Source organism: Pleuronectes platessa, chromosome 22, assembly GCF_947347685.1.
Source record: "Pleuronectes platessa chromosome 22, fPlePla1.1, whole genome shotgun sequence".
NCBI lineage: Eukaryota > Metazoa > Chordata > Actinopteri > Pleuronectiformes > Pleuronectidae > Pleuronectes > Pleuronectes platessa.
In genome coordinates, this window is record NC_070647.1 from 16,137,567 (window position 1) to 16,151,877 (window position 14,311).

The window sequence follows — 14,311 nt, forward strand, 5'->3', positions numbered from 1 at the left end:
CTTCACATCCCCTCTATTGTACACGCAATGAAAGATTCTTGAGATGACGAAAAACCCTGAAGCCGACACAGTCCTCACCACGATTCTTCTCTTCTCTTTTGTCTCCCTCTTCTTGTAGGTGCCATCTGAGTAGGAGGTGGCAACAAAAGACCAAATGCCATGGATGTATTCAACTTCACCTACTGGAATGCCTCCGAAGGGTTAGGGTTAGACAATGAAACAGAAGTCGTGGCCGCGAGCGAGAGCGCCTACAAGACCGTGGAAGTGGTGTTCATCGTGCTGGTGGCCGGCTCCCTCAGCCTGGTCACGGTCATTGGAAATATCCTGGTCATGCTTTCCATCAAAGTCAACCGGAACTTACAGACGGTCAACAACTACTTTTTGTTCAGCCTCGCGTGCGCTGACCTAATTATCGGACTGTGCTCCATGAACTTGTACACAGTCTACATAGTGATAGGCTACTGGCCCCTGGGGCCCGTGGTGTGTGATCTGTGGTTGGCCTTGGACTATGTTGTCAGCAACGCGTCTGTCATGAATCTCCTCATCATAAGCTTTGACAGATATTTCTGTGTCACCAAGCCCCTGAGCTACCCGGTCAAAAGGACCACCAAGATGGCAGGGATGATGATCGCTGGAGCCTGGGTCCTGTCCTTTGTCCTCTGGGCGCCCGCCATTCTCTTCTGGCAGTTCATTGTCGGCGGGAGGACGGTTCCGGAGAGAGAGTGCTACATCCAGTTCTTCTCCAACGCCGCCGTCACGTTCGGCACCGCCATCGCCGCCTTTTACCTGCCGGTCATCATCATGATTCAGCTCTACTGGCAGATCTCCAGGGCGAGCAAGAGTCGCGTGAAGAAGGATACCCGCAAGCCGTCAGGAGCCACCACCGAACCCCTGTCACCTGGCCAGAGGAGGAACAACACGCCAAAACCCAACAACAACAACGTGCCAGGCGAGGTGGCGGTGCGTTCCCAGATCCAAAACTCTGACGCTGGGGCCCACGAGCATGATGGGAAACTGCAAAATGGTAAAGGACCCTCCTCAAATGCCGAGGGAGAACCCGAAGGAGATGAAGGGGCAAGAGAGAATTGTGCTCCTGGAGAAGAGAAGGAGAGCTCCAACGACTCCACATCCGGGAGCGCGGCCGCGTCCAATCAGAGGGAAGAGGAGGTGGTGCCGTCCACAGCCAACTCCAGCCTCGAGACGAGCCAACCGCCCACACGTCAGCGAGCCAAGGCCGGGGCGTCCAAGCTGACCTGCATCAAGATCAAGACCAAATCCCCCAAGAGCGACTGCTACACGGCGTCCAACGCCACCGTCGAGATCGTGCCGGCCTCCGAGCGGCAGAACCACGTGGCGCGGAAGATCGTGAAGATGACGAAGCAGCCTCCCAAGAAGAAGAAGGCGCCGCCGTCCCGGGAGAAAAAAGTGACCCGCACCATCATGGCCATCCTGGTCGCCTTCGTAGCCACCTGGACTCCTTACAATGTGATGGTGCTCATCAACACCTTCTGCTCCAGCTGCATCCCCAACACAATGTGGACTATCGGCTACTGGCTGTGCTACATCAACAGCACCATCAACCCGGCCTGCTACGCTCTGTGCAACGCCACGTTCAAGAAGACATTCAAACACCTCCTCCTCTGCCAATACAAGAATATTAGGTCCGCCAGATAAACGGGGGCCACATGGGAGGAAGGAGTTGTGCATGTGTGTGTGAAGGTGTTTGTGTGTGTGTGTGTGTGTGTGTGTGTGTGTCCATGCCATCCATGTTTATGTGCGTCTGTGATAGGAGGTTTGTGTTCGGTGATGATGAGGAGTATCTTTAAAATTACTTTCCACCATTTTATCTTTAGTTCACCACTTTCTCTCTCAATAACCGGTTGTAGCACTCGACACAAATTCAACTGACCCCAGTTGCGTTGAGACGTGTTGTGCAGAAGCAGCGTAGATGAGGATAGTTGTGGAAGAAATAGAATTAAGAGTTGTATACTCCACAACAACGAGGGTGTGTACAGCAGAGAGCACTCGGGAGTGACACCGACGAAAGGGATTTAAAAACATAAAAAAAGCGGAGGAAGATCTATGCCGTACAAAAACAAGGAAACTTCAACACTGGGAAAATAGGGCTGACTGACTTTACAAACCTCAAAAGTTTGAACTTCAGTAAAGATACCTGTAGATACCTGTACATATCAGTGTATACTCTTATCTCTGTGTGTGTGTGTGCACATGTGGGTGTGTGCAGGCTCTGAGCACAGCCGTCTGCCTGCCTTCTTTCTGTGCGTCTGTGATCACCATCATCACCTTGACACTTCCAACCAGCAGCAGGGAGAATATTAAGGAGGCAGCTCGCGTAGTTCTGCCTCCGACGTGGTCACATTAAGTCTCTGAAGGCGACAAAGTTCCCATCAACACGCAGCAGATGTAGAAATGTATCAGAGCAGCACTTTGCACACAGCGGTGGGACCGGCAGCAGGAGATGAATTTGAATTTAAAGTTTGTGCCAAATTCCACATAAAAAAACTAAATCTGTAACTTCTCACGTTCTCCTGCAGATGGATAAGTAGCAAGTCTTTTGACCAGGTTTTGAAAAATGGCTCGACCCAAAAAGCATCGAGGGGAAAGCAATTTTGTTTGTGCTCACAGATTTGAAAGTATGACATTTAGAAAAGATTCAGCAGAGTAAACAGCGTCCTGGTTACATAACCTCACTGAGTACATGTGTTGGTACAAACTTCCAAACAGGCTTTTTGAGCAGTGGACAGTCAGAACGGCTTTTTTTTATTATGTGTGATTATAAATTAGAATTTAACATGCATGCAGGATATTGATCCACACTTTGCGGTACACTATCTATTCACAGGGGAAAGATTAGGCTGCTAATGCCATCAGATGAGTTCTAGTTTGTGTCCCAACTTTAACGGTTTAGTCCAACATTTTGGGACATACCATTATTCACTGTCTTCGTTAAAAGACTTAGATGAGAGGATCGATACCACACACGACTATAATCATGAAGCTTGGGCCTGGAGGCTGTTAGCTTAGCTTAGCATCGAGACTGAGGGAAGTAAGAATTTTAAAGAATCGACCTGCCAGCACTGAAATATCACAAATGATCACATCTCACTTGTTTAATGTGATAAAACCTTAAGTGTCAAAGTTAGAAGCTTAGAAATGGTTCCTCACATGACCCATGTTTAACAGATCTGTGAGTTGTTCAGAGAAATCAAAAGAACACTATCCTTTCAGGGAAGGGGATGAAATCATAACCTCCTTGGAACAACAACAGTCGGACCTACATTACACAATGTGGATTGTTCAGTGTCACTCTCTCCTCTGCACAGCCTCACTCCAGCTTGTACGACTGACAGGACGTCTGTTTGTGTCCGGGCGGCCTTCATGCTGTCCAGTTGTTCTTCCCTGAGAGGAGCTGTCAGTGAGAGAAGCAGGGAAACAGAGGGTCGGAGCTCAGAGCTGTGAGAAGGCCTCGTTTTTTAATTTCTCTTCTTTTGGTGCGTGTGTTTGTGTGTTTGGCTTAGTGAGGGAGGTGGTTTGATCCTGGTGATTAGTGGATTGATGCCACAGTGTGTACTGATGAAGACTGACTGTGTGTGTGTGAGTGTGAGAGAGAGAGTGAGTGTGTGTGTGCGCTCCAAGACTGGAGTTTACTTCTGATCCCAGGTCGGCACCTGGTGATTTGATCAAAGGGCTACTTCTTTGTCTTACCATGTGTTCGTGAACCATCTCCTTTCCATGTTTAAAAAATGCATGAGAGTTAATTCATTTAAACGTGATAAACAATCCATTCTCTTAGATTAAAAGTCATGAATAGTTTCATTTAACAAAAAAAAAATTCAAAAAAGAAATAACAAAATATCAATTTACTGTGAGACATGTTCTGTGTGTTCACGCTCGTCATCCGTCATTTCACACTATTAGACGATTCCCCGTTACGTTAATGTACGCTCATCAGCCGGAGTGATGAATATGCAGGAGCTGTGCATTGTCGCAGGGCCTGATGGAGAGTGGAGATGGGGGGGGGGGCTCATGGAGCTCCTCAAGGCCTCCTCCTCTTCCTCCTCCTCCTCCTCTTCCTCTTCAACGAGAGATCTGGGACACATCCCATAATGAAAACTCACCATGGGGCTGATCAGATTACGGGACGACGTGGAACACCTACATGTGAGATTAAACACGGCCCATTACACGCTCAGCCTGCGCCCCCCCCCCCCCCCCCGCCTTGTCCCACTTTGTGTCTCGTTCGAGTTCATAAAATGCAAATTCGACATATACATTCATTAGCTCCTTCTATAATTAATTCGGTGTCTTTGCCCTGCAGTTATTACACTGTAGCTGCATTATACACTGTGCAGATCCTGTACGTGCAGAGCTGTGCAGGGTAGACGTCCATGCATTGAAGTTACACATCTGTAACGCACAAACACACACACATGACATTTAAATATAATCGCTTGCTACCTGCAGCTAAAAGCTAAATCTAGAAGCTCTCACGTGTAGCTGTGCATCAGTGAGGGAAGAAATGTTCCAAGTCCTTTACTCAGATTAAAGTTGAAATATAACAAAGTAAAGGACACAACACCAGGAAACAACCAAACAACATCTTTAGGTCTTTATACAAACTCTTCTAAAATCTGATTGGTCCTCCTGAGAGTTGAAACCGCCCCCCCCCCCCCCCCCCCCCCCCCCCCGTCCTGGTGATCAGCAGAGCCGTGTCTGTTTCAGATCTGTCACACGTCTCGGTCCCGGGCGAAGAGCCTCCCAGAATATCTGATTAATCTCTTTGCTAAGCTGTCGTGTGAGCGATGCCAGCCGGAGTGTAAGTGGCTCTCGGCTCCAGCGGTGGTCCGGGGGGTCCGGGGGTCCGGCTCCGAGCGGAGGCCCCGGGTGTTTGATGGAAGGCGACGGCACTTTGTCACCTCCAGGAGCGGGGGAACAGGCGAGATGCATCACAAGTGCTCCCTGTGGTTATCTGCACGCCATTCACTCCGAGCAACAGGAGCGAAGTTCCCGTAAAGCGCTCGCCTCCCCCCTCCACCCCCCCCCCCCCCCCCCCCCCCCCCTCCACGCTCGTGTTGCCAAGTTGTCGAACAGACGAGAACAAAACGGTTGTATCAGGTGTTTCTTTTGTGTTGCAAACCGGGGCGGGGGGGAGGTGGGTGATAGGAGAGAACGAGGGCTTATAATAGAACGAAAGAGAGAGACAACGCCGCGCGGTGACAGTGGAAGCTGTCATGCAGTGGGGGGGGGGGACGCTGGCTGAGAGACCCCGAGGTGTCCTGATGAAGCGGATAATCTTGGCTTTGTAGTCATCGAGGGAGGGAGGATGGAGCGGGGGGGGGGGGGGGGGTGTTGGTTGTGTGTCGGTGACAAAACCCAAAGCGAGAGGGTTCGGGGCCTGCTTGCATGTGGACCATGTTTGGAGAAGTCTCAGCCGATCGGGGGGGGCAGGTCAGCCAAGGGCCCCCCCCCCCCCCCCCGCAGGAATCTGAGAACCTGCCGCCGGCTGTAAACACTCTCATTTCACACTGTGCACACCGGTCTCCACAGTTTTAATACCATCATAACACATTTTTTTAACAAGCCAAAAGCATTCCTGTGCATGAGCGTCCGTCCCCGTGTCCCTCCCCGTGTCCCGTGTCCCTCCCCGTGTCCCGTGTCCCTCCCCCGTGTCATAGGACGACTCCATCCTCCATGATCACCATGTGCCGTCAGAGCTAGTTGGGCTCCTCTTCACACGGCTTATGTCAAAGGGCTACGCTCCTGTTTTCCTACAGAGCACAAATGACATATAAGGTTTATGAGAGATGTACTTCAGAATGGAGAGGGTTCTTCTCCGGGCCTTGCTCTAGAGAGGGGGGGGGGAGGGGCGTCACAGAGAAGAAGAACCTGGAGATGGAGAAGTATGTTGAAAAATATATAGATATATATATATATATATCGCCAGATTGTACAGAGCAATTTGCAGTGCCTTACCTGGAGTGATGTAAACAAATTGCTCTTCAGTGTGTGTGTGTGTGTGTGTGTGTGTGTGTGTGTGTGTGTGTGTGTGTGTGTGTGTGTGTGTGTGTGTGTGTGTGTGTGTGTGTGTGTGTGTGTGTGTGTGTGTGTGTGTGTGTGTGTGTGTGTGAAGAGCGTGAGATATTCAGCCTTTCCTCAATTATTATCACAATTATTTCCTTTTCTCTTAGTTTCTCAGCTCTGAGCTCCCATTACTGTAATTTCCTCTATCTTCAGAGCCCCACTGGCTGATTGCATAGGCGCTGGAAGTTTGGACTGAACAATCTAACAATCATCATCATCATCATCATGTCTGAGACTTTTTTTTTCAAATCATCTTCTCCCCGAATGAAACCCAACCGGTGAACAGTCACAGCAGCGACAGGGTTTTAGAGCTCTCCTGCAGGAGAGGCAGGCAATTCTGGTGATTTGCTTCTTTTTACCGTTGTGTGTGTGTGTGTGTAGCGTGTGTGTGTGTGTGTGTGTGTGAGAGAGAGAGTGTGTTGCCAAATGGGAAATTGTGCTTTTTCATGTCTGTCATTATACTGAGATCAGTGCCGTCATTTTGTTTGGTTTGTGTGTGTGTGTGTGTGTTCTTACTATTTTTCCAAATGGCATCCTCAGCATGAAGGCATCAGACTGGACAAACTACCATGGCACACATCAGGGAAAGAGGCACGCGGTGTTTTGGATTGTCTGCTCCCCCGCCATCTTTCACACACACTTCTTTCTTTCTTTAGCAACAAGCTTCCAAAGACTCACTTTAGAAACACACACAGCTTTGACGTGGTTCCTGGTTTTCATACAAATACATTATATTGTACATTTTCTATCACGTTTTATATAAAAAAAAGTCTCCTTCCTTTTTTTCTCATTGTAAAATAAAGTACAAAGTGTATTATTGAAGGTTAGAGTATTATCCGTGTACAGCCAGAGAGTTGATTTTTATTTGTTTTTAGAAATGAATTGTTTAAAGATGAATATGAAAATTGTGGGGTTTTGAAAGTGATGGTGATTATAATGGTAGGGAATATAAATATATGCGTTTTTCTGGAGGGGTGATTTGCTCGGATGTGGATTCCCGAGCGACTGGATCCAGATGTTTGAGCTTCGGAGCGTTTCAGGCGACTTCCACGAGTGACTCCTGTCGCCAGAGAAGAAGAAAACTCTTGAGTCTGGGAGGATGGAACCTATGACCAGAGGCAGGGGCTGGACTTATTAGTTTTTTCATTTTTATTCCACCTGTAAATTTGACGAAGGAAGCTGCCCGCCTGCTTCCAACTTCATAACGTTTGCAATTTTAACGTTTTATTTCATTTTCTTTGACCTCGTCTGGACTCTAAAGGGTCAAACGTGGATTTACAACGAAATCGGCAAACAACAAAAAAAAAATAAATATGTAAAAACAAAAAAAAACGGTAAAATCAGTAGCCTGCTGCAAGTGTTAACTGTAACATACACGTGTTCATCTTTCATTTGCTTCTGTAGGTAGGTGTTCATTGTGGATTCACTCACTGTGGCTTCTCTCGCGATAGGAAAATAAATAAATCGAAGTCTATTGTTTGCTTTGTAAATAAGATAACACAATATATGTCATTCGGATTGCGGTACATTGGAAATGTACATACACGTGTTTAATAGCTACTATCTGAATGTTTAACCCCCCCCCCTCCCCCTCCCCCTCCCCCACAAAGACTCCCCCCGTTTATTCTCCTCTCCCCTCCTCCCACTATGATTCTTCCTGTACAGTAAAAAAAACAACGGTATTGATTTCCCCCCCTTTTTAAAATGCATTCTTGATTATTCTGTTCCCGGACAATGAGCCTGAGCGTGTTCACGACCACCGAACACCTGCGACCGCCGAAGAGGAACTGAATTCTGTGGTGACGTTGTGCCATATTCTCTCAGAATGAAATAAAAATATATATGAAATGTGTTTGAAATCCTTGAGGTGTTTTTTGAATAGAGACACACACACATGCTCTGGATCTCCTCTACTTTTTTTTTTTGTTTTATTCGTTTTTATTTTTGGAAATGTAACAGGGACACAAAAGGGAGGGGGGGGGGGGGGGGCATGTTAAGTCCAACTTTTATTTTTACAGCCGGGAGCTGGAAGAGTAGAAATCAGTGTATAAATTGAGGTACAGCAGAGCAGCAGGAGGAAAAAAACACAAAAACTAAAAAAAACAGTTACAATACACAAGTACACAGAAGTTATTTCATGCAGCCTCCAGATAGAACCGACTTATGTTGTTTGTTCTTATTGGAAATGAAAGAAAAACATTATACCACAGAGTGATCGGAGTTACAATTAACTTTTTTTTTTGCAAATGCACAACTTTATTTTTTTTTGCTCAAATTAATTAAGCAAAGATGGTTTCAGAGAACGGCCTCATTAAGTGGCCGAGTGGACCAGAGGAGAGTTAGGCTCTGCAGCTGTAAAAAACAAATCCTATCCAATTTGTTTCTTCAGGAAAAAAAAACAACACTCCACTAGCAATAACATCATTAGGTGAGAACGCTAGTAAACAAATCTCCGTACTCATTATCTGTCCCTACCACTGAGTATTATATTTATATCTCCTATAAGCAAACACACACAAGTTGTATCTCATCAGGTGCTAAGAGGAAAAAGAAGGAAAAGTAAAACACTTGGTCACTAAAAGTCATATTTCCACTGGTCTTCCACTATTGGCTCCTACGGTCAAACCTACAGGACGTATAAAGAGGAGCCGTGTTGAAACAGGGCAGTGGACGGTCTCCCACCCTCTTCTTCTTTCCTCCCGGGGGCGGGGGGGGTGGCGGGCGGGGGGGGGGGGGGGGGCAAATGACCTCTTCAGTCCATTTGGGTGCGGTCTCGCTTCTTGCCTTCCTTCTTTTGCTTCTTCGCATCTGGAAGGACAGAAAAAATACAGTTTTTGAAGGTAATGGTAAATATCTTCTGTCTTCAGTTTGCTGTGGACAAGTGGGTCGTCCCGTGCTCCCCTCAGACAGCAATAATCAATCGTATTATTATTTTCGGGCCACTCTCTCTCAGGCATTGATTCAGTCGCCTGGTTTATCAACTTCCTGCAAACGGAGGACTGATCCCTGGCAGCCGTGACCAGACGCCACGGTCCACCGGTTCCCTCTCCACTCTGGTGAACAGGAAGACGGTCCAACCTGCAGCCTGTCTGGCTAACTTAGCTTCTGGCTAACTGTTTCCTACCGAGATGTGTCTCCGTCTGTCTCAGATTCACGTGTCTCTGTCTTTGCATCGTCTCATCGTGCACCTCCTCGTGTGCAGAGGAGGGTTCAACACCTACATCTACACACATGAGAGGAGCTTCTGTGGCGAAGTGAGGAACCAGGCCCTTGAAATTCTCCGGCAGGAAGAGCAGAGATGGAAACTGCCGGTGTTATTTATGACCGAATTTGTCTTTATAACTTCCCGGGCGCAGTGGAAGTGGGATGTGTGGTTGCGTAAGTTGACATCTGCTGTTTGTGTGATCGCCTCGGTTTGAAGCCGTGTGTAGAGGCAAGAAAAACTGTCTTCCTCTGGTGTCAGACATCGACCGCCGATGATTCAGTGCTGCTATATTTGTGTCTTTAAAGTGTGTGTGTGTGTGTGTGTGTGTTTCCATACAGTATGGGCCTGTATAATAGCAGGTGGATGTCCATTTCAGAATGTTATGATCAGAATATAGATTTTTACGCGTCCACATGTTGAGATCGCTCTATATTCCTACAAAACAGGTTTATTATCCTGCAACAAGCCGATAATTCACATATTGTTAATAAACTGTATCATATCACAAGATACAGATTTATTCCAGTTCATAAATCAGTTTAAATGTCCTTGAAGAAAAGGATTGTCGCAAAATATTAGCTTATTTCTTCAGATTGGCTCCTCTACTGTCTAACACGCTGGGTTTAAAGATGGATGATTTCCCCAAAGATAGGCCAGAGCAGCTCAATCGCCCCCTGGTGGCTGACTGCAGTGCAGGTCATAAATCCATGCCTCCTCCAAGTTAGCAGATTGGACATGGATCAGGATAAAAAAGTCAAAAACTAAGATCAAATAAGCGTTTCTTGTCATTTTCTTATCACAGCTGTTTTATAGAAAAAACACAGACGTGTCAAATGTGAAATAAAAAACCATCCTTCTTTCATATCGTCGGTGTCGGAGGTCAGGACGTTATTACCAGTGAAATAAAATGAGCAGATATGATGTCTGAAATCTAATAAAGAGAGAGAAGTAATAAGCGGATGATATGGTGTCTATATTAAAGGATATACTGCGATAATATATCAAAAGACTGCCAAAGCTTAAATCCTGAATTAATATCTGTATAAATGGATTACGTTGAAATGAAACCTGCTCCACTCACAGATCCTCTAATGACATGCGGGCGAGACGAGTTCTGCGTCGTCAATGAGATTTTTTATTTGACTTTCCACTTTTTATCATTCACATCGTGCGTCTGAGAGAAAAAAAAAAAATCTTCTTAGAAATCTCTGCTCGACGCCTCAGTTGCAAAAAAAGACGTCCAGGGGAATTTAGATTCTGACACGCGACACGCTGCCGCTCATGCCAAAGTGGAAATTGCTCTTTTCCGTTGTGTTTGTTTGTTTGTCTTCATCTGTGTGGATGTGTTTTTTTTTTTTCCATTGTTGTGTTGTCAACATGTTTCTGCTCCCTGAGGAGAGACGGAGGAGAAGGATGCACTCCTCCCTCGCTCGGTTCTCTCTATCAGCTTCAGAGAGGAGTTGGAGACTTTTCATTACATGACACTGTTCACTCCACCGACTCACAACCTCACTACACAAGTCTGAAGCACGGCGATTACACACATGCTCAAGATTCAGTGAACAGCAGAATCTCACTTCCAGGGTGAAGTGTAACGAAGTTCTTTCCCTCAGTAAAACTTTCATCCGCTGCTACGTAAATGTTCGGCGTTAAATAATTTACGGAAAACTCCGATACTTGAATCATTGATTTTTATGAGGTCTTATATCCAGCTGCAGGTTTGATATTTAAAATGTGTGAATTGCATATAAAAATGTTCCTCTGCCGTCAATTTAACTCATAAACCGAATTAAATCAGCATAATAAGGAGCTTTAATACTTCAAGTACATTTTTCTCATGAAATAAAGAAGGATCACTGAAATACAGAGCATATTTAAAATAGCAAGGTTCCAAGGTTCCTGTTTAAAAAATGTACATCTTAAAGAACGTGTGTAAACGTTGCAGGAAACTTTGGCGTCATCACGTTTCAAGAAGGAAAAGTTTTGTCCTCAAAAGGCTCAACCATAAATATCTTCTTTTTTTTTTTTTTAAATCTGTATCTTTGGCACAGATTGTTTGGCCACAAACTTCATTCCCTCGTTTCCTTACTGGGTTTCTACACTGTCTGTTCTCGTCCTTTGTGAGTGTTGTGTACAGGGATGATTGTGTGTCTGGCAGTGCATGTGTTTGATTTAAGAAAAATCTGAGCAACACCTGTTTGGCCAACGAGGAGGATTACAAGAAAGAAAGCCGGAGACGCCGGATTCATCCGAACAAAGCCCCTTTTGTTGAACCTGAAATCAGCTTCTGGCAAACCGAGCGCCGTGTGCCGCCCGGCTCCTGCTCGGCTGAAAGATGGAGGCGGACACCTCAAGGTTCCTACAGGTATTCATCATGTTTCAATCCTGTCACTCTTTGTTTTCTCCTTCTCGCTCCGCGGGGTCCTGTGGTTCACCCCGGACCAGACAGCGAGGACACGCAACTCCGAGTCTCAGATCGGCTCCCAAGGTGCCTCTTAGCATTGTCTCCTCCGGAATCTGCACCTGACAGATGCCGCCTCCATCACAGTTACCTGCTGCAGTCGGAGGGGGGGGGGGGGGGACCTGGATCTCCTGGACCCGAGGTGGCTGCTCGGAATTGCAGATTTGAACCGGGGCACGTCTCCGCTCTCCTCTCTCTCCATCTCAGTCAAGCCCAAGCCAAACATTTGTATTATTTTTATTTTTCCTGTGAAGCCTCTGATCCTGCTGCTGTGGACTGTATCTCTGCCATCCCCCCCCCCGGAACACACAGGACAGCATCCCCCCCCTCCCCACACAGCAGCCCGTGTTTCTCTCTCCACCGGTAACCCCTCTGCTTCCCAGGGCTTATCTTCCGACTGGCAGACGTGGGGTAAATCACACCTCGCTCAGATAGCGGCTCTCTCTCCTCCCCGGCTGCCTCCCTTCATCTCAGCCACTGTCATCCTCGCTCGGCTTCTCTCTTGGCCCTCAGCTCTCGCACCTCTCACGCTGTCACTCCGCATTCCAAGCCACCGGGCCTTCATTAGAACCGATGCGTGCAGGTGTGCTGCACACACAGGGCTGCAAGCCAAGCACGTTTTTCACAGGAACCTTTTATTTACATACTCGCTACATGAAATGTTCATGACCTACATCGACAGAATGCACCTGCAACCTGCATCGTGGAATCTAATTACATGAGAAAAGCAGAATAATCAGCTCTTAAGGATTCCAATTTTAAATGTTTATACAGGATTAACTGGAATGGTTTAATCGATATGTTTTTATTTATACCAGATCAGCAAAAAGCAAAGAAATATATTAATTTATGCGGTTTGTGTGTCCACGTTTCCAATAGACATGCAGGTTGAATAAATTGTCTCTAGGTGTGAGTGTGAGTGTGATGGGACCTGACAGATTGGAGACCTGCCACTCTCACCCTGTGCATTATGGGATGCATTCGGTCCCCCACAGCTCTTACCTGCATAAATCAACATGGAGGCCTCTGCATCTAAAGCAACATTCATTCATTCTTTCTGTTGGGCTCTTCGTCCAAGCTGCTCAGTGCTACTCTTCAACTTGCTGGACCTGATTCTCACAGTTTGGGTTTAGAATGTTAAACCTCTTTTACCCTGAAATTAGTGCAAAATGCTGGAACCAGTGGAAAAGGAGCTTGTTCCACACTTCCCACAGGAGATCTTCCCGCTCACCATAGTCTCATGGAACAGGAGCGTTCTGGGAATAAAAGGGGAAACTTTTCTCCTCATTCTAATTCACTGAACTATCAAACTCATTTTAAACCTCCTGTTAAATGCACAAATGTTGCATCGTGTTGCTTTAACAGCAGAAAACCCTTGTTTGCAATTTGCCCTTTGCTCCTCTGTGAATAAGCGAAACCTCTAAAAACATGAGTCAATGCTGCAAAAACAACTAATTCAGCAGCCGCTCTTCAGAGAACAGTCCCACGTCACAGCAAACACTGAACTGACACTTCTCCACGCTCGCTTTTCAAAACCATAAAACCCATTTACGTGTCCCAGCTGGCGGGGAACGGCTCCCTGAACAAACTTCCTGTCGCAAACTCATCAGTGACGAGCTGTCGAGTTGAAAACTAAATTGAACGGCTTCTAGAAAGTAAAATGAAGTTTGGCATTAAAAAAAAGCCTTCGACAAACAGCAGACGTGTTACAGTTGAGATCCTGCAGCAGAGGGACTGTGTCTCCGGAGGGTTTACTCGGTCTTATCTTTATAATTTGGGGCTTGATGCGACTCAGCTTGTTTGATGAAGAGACGGTGAGGTTAAACAAACCCTGTGTGCACACATGTCATCTGCCCAGCGCGATAACGCCCCAGTTTATGACCATTTGGCAGCATTTCTGCACTGGTTATTATCCTGTTTGGACAATGGGACGACCACAGTGGCATCCTTGTTTGCACAAATTGACAGAAGGGCATTGAGTCGAGAGCTCTGTCCTCAGCAGCTCCACCAGCGAATCCCACCGAGGAGACGCCGACATGTTCCACACGTTATTAGATATAATCCTCCATTAGTTCACATCTTGTGTCAATGTGGTTTTCTGACAGCTCCTCATTTTTCCAGGGGAATGTGAGAAGAAAGGAACATTTAGAGAAAAGAGCGAGAGAAGCTCCCTGACTCCAGTGTCTTTGAAAAGGTAAGAGCATGTAATTACAGCTGAATAGTGAGTTAACCTCTTCACCCCGGCCTTAACACTGTCACTCAGCGCTTCGACTGAGCACTTAAGTCGGTGGATTTCCATCCCGCTGACGCTGCCTTGAATGTAAATAAGGAGCTCGGCCCCGGTGCCTCAGATTAAATCATTTCTCAGGCGCTTGTTGGATTCAGCGGAGAAGCAGCCGGAGCCGGAGACGAGAGAAATATGAACCGAGCTCGCACGGTTATAATCACAAAGGAGAGGGAAGTTCACGCACATGTGAACAACACACTGAAGGTAATGTCGTTGAGTTTATATTAAATTCAGATTCTGTATTTTCCCCCCCGAC

The 14,311-nt window shown here is 46.6% G+C and overlaps 1 protein-coding gene across 1 annotated transcript; it reads left to right on the plus strand.

The window, feature by feature from the left end:
- The first annotated feature begins 150 nt into the window (after nt 1-150).
- On the plus strand, nt 151-1,674 carry chrm2a (cholinergic receptor, muscarinic 2a). Its single transcript, XM_053415096.1, has one exon. It carries the CDS (start codon nt 160-162, stop codon nt 1,672-1,674), a length of 1,515 nt encoding a protein of 504 aa, XP_053271071.1. The 5' UTR covers nt 151-159.
- The last annotated feature ends 12,637 nt before the right edge of the window (nt 1,675-14,311 follow it).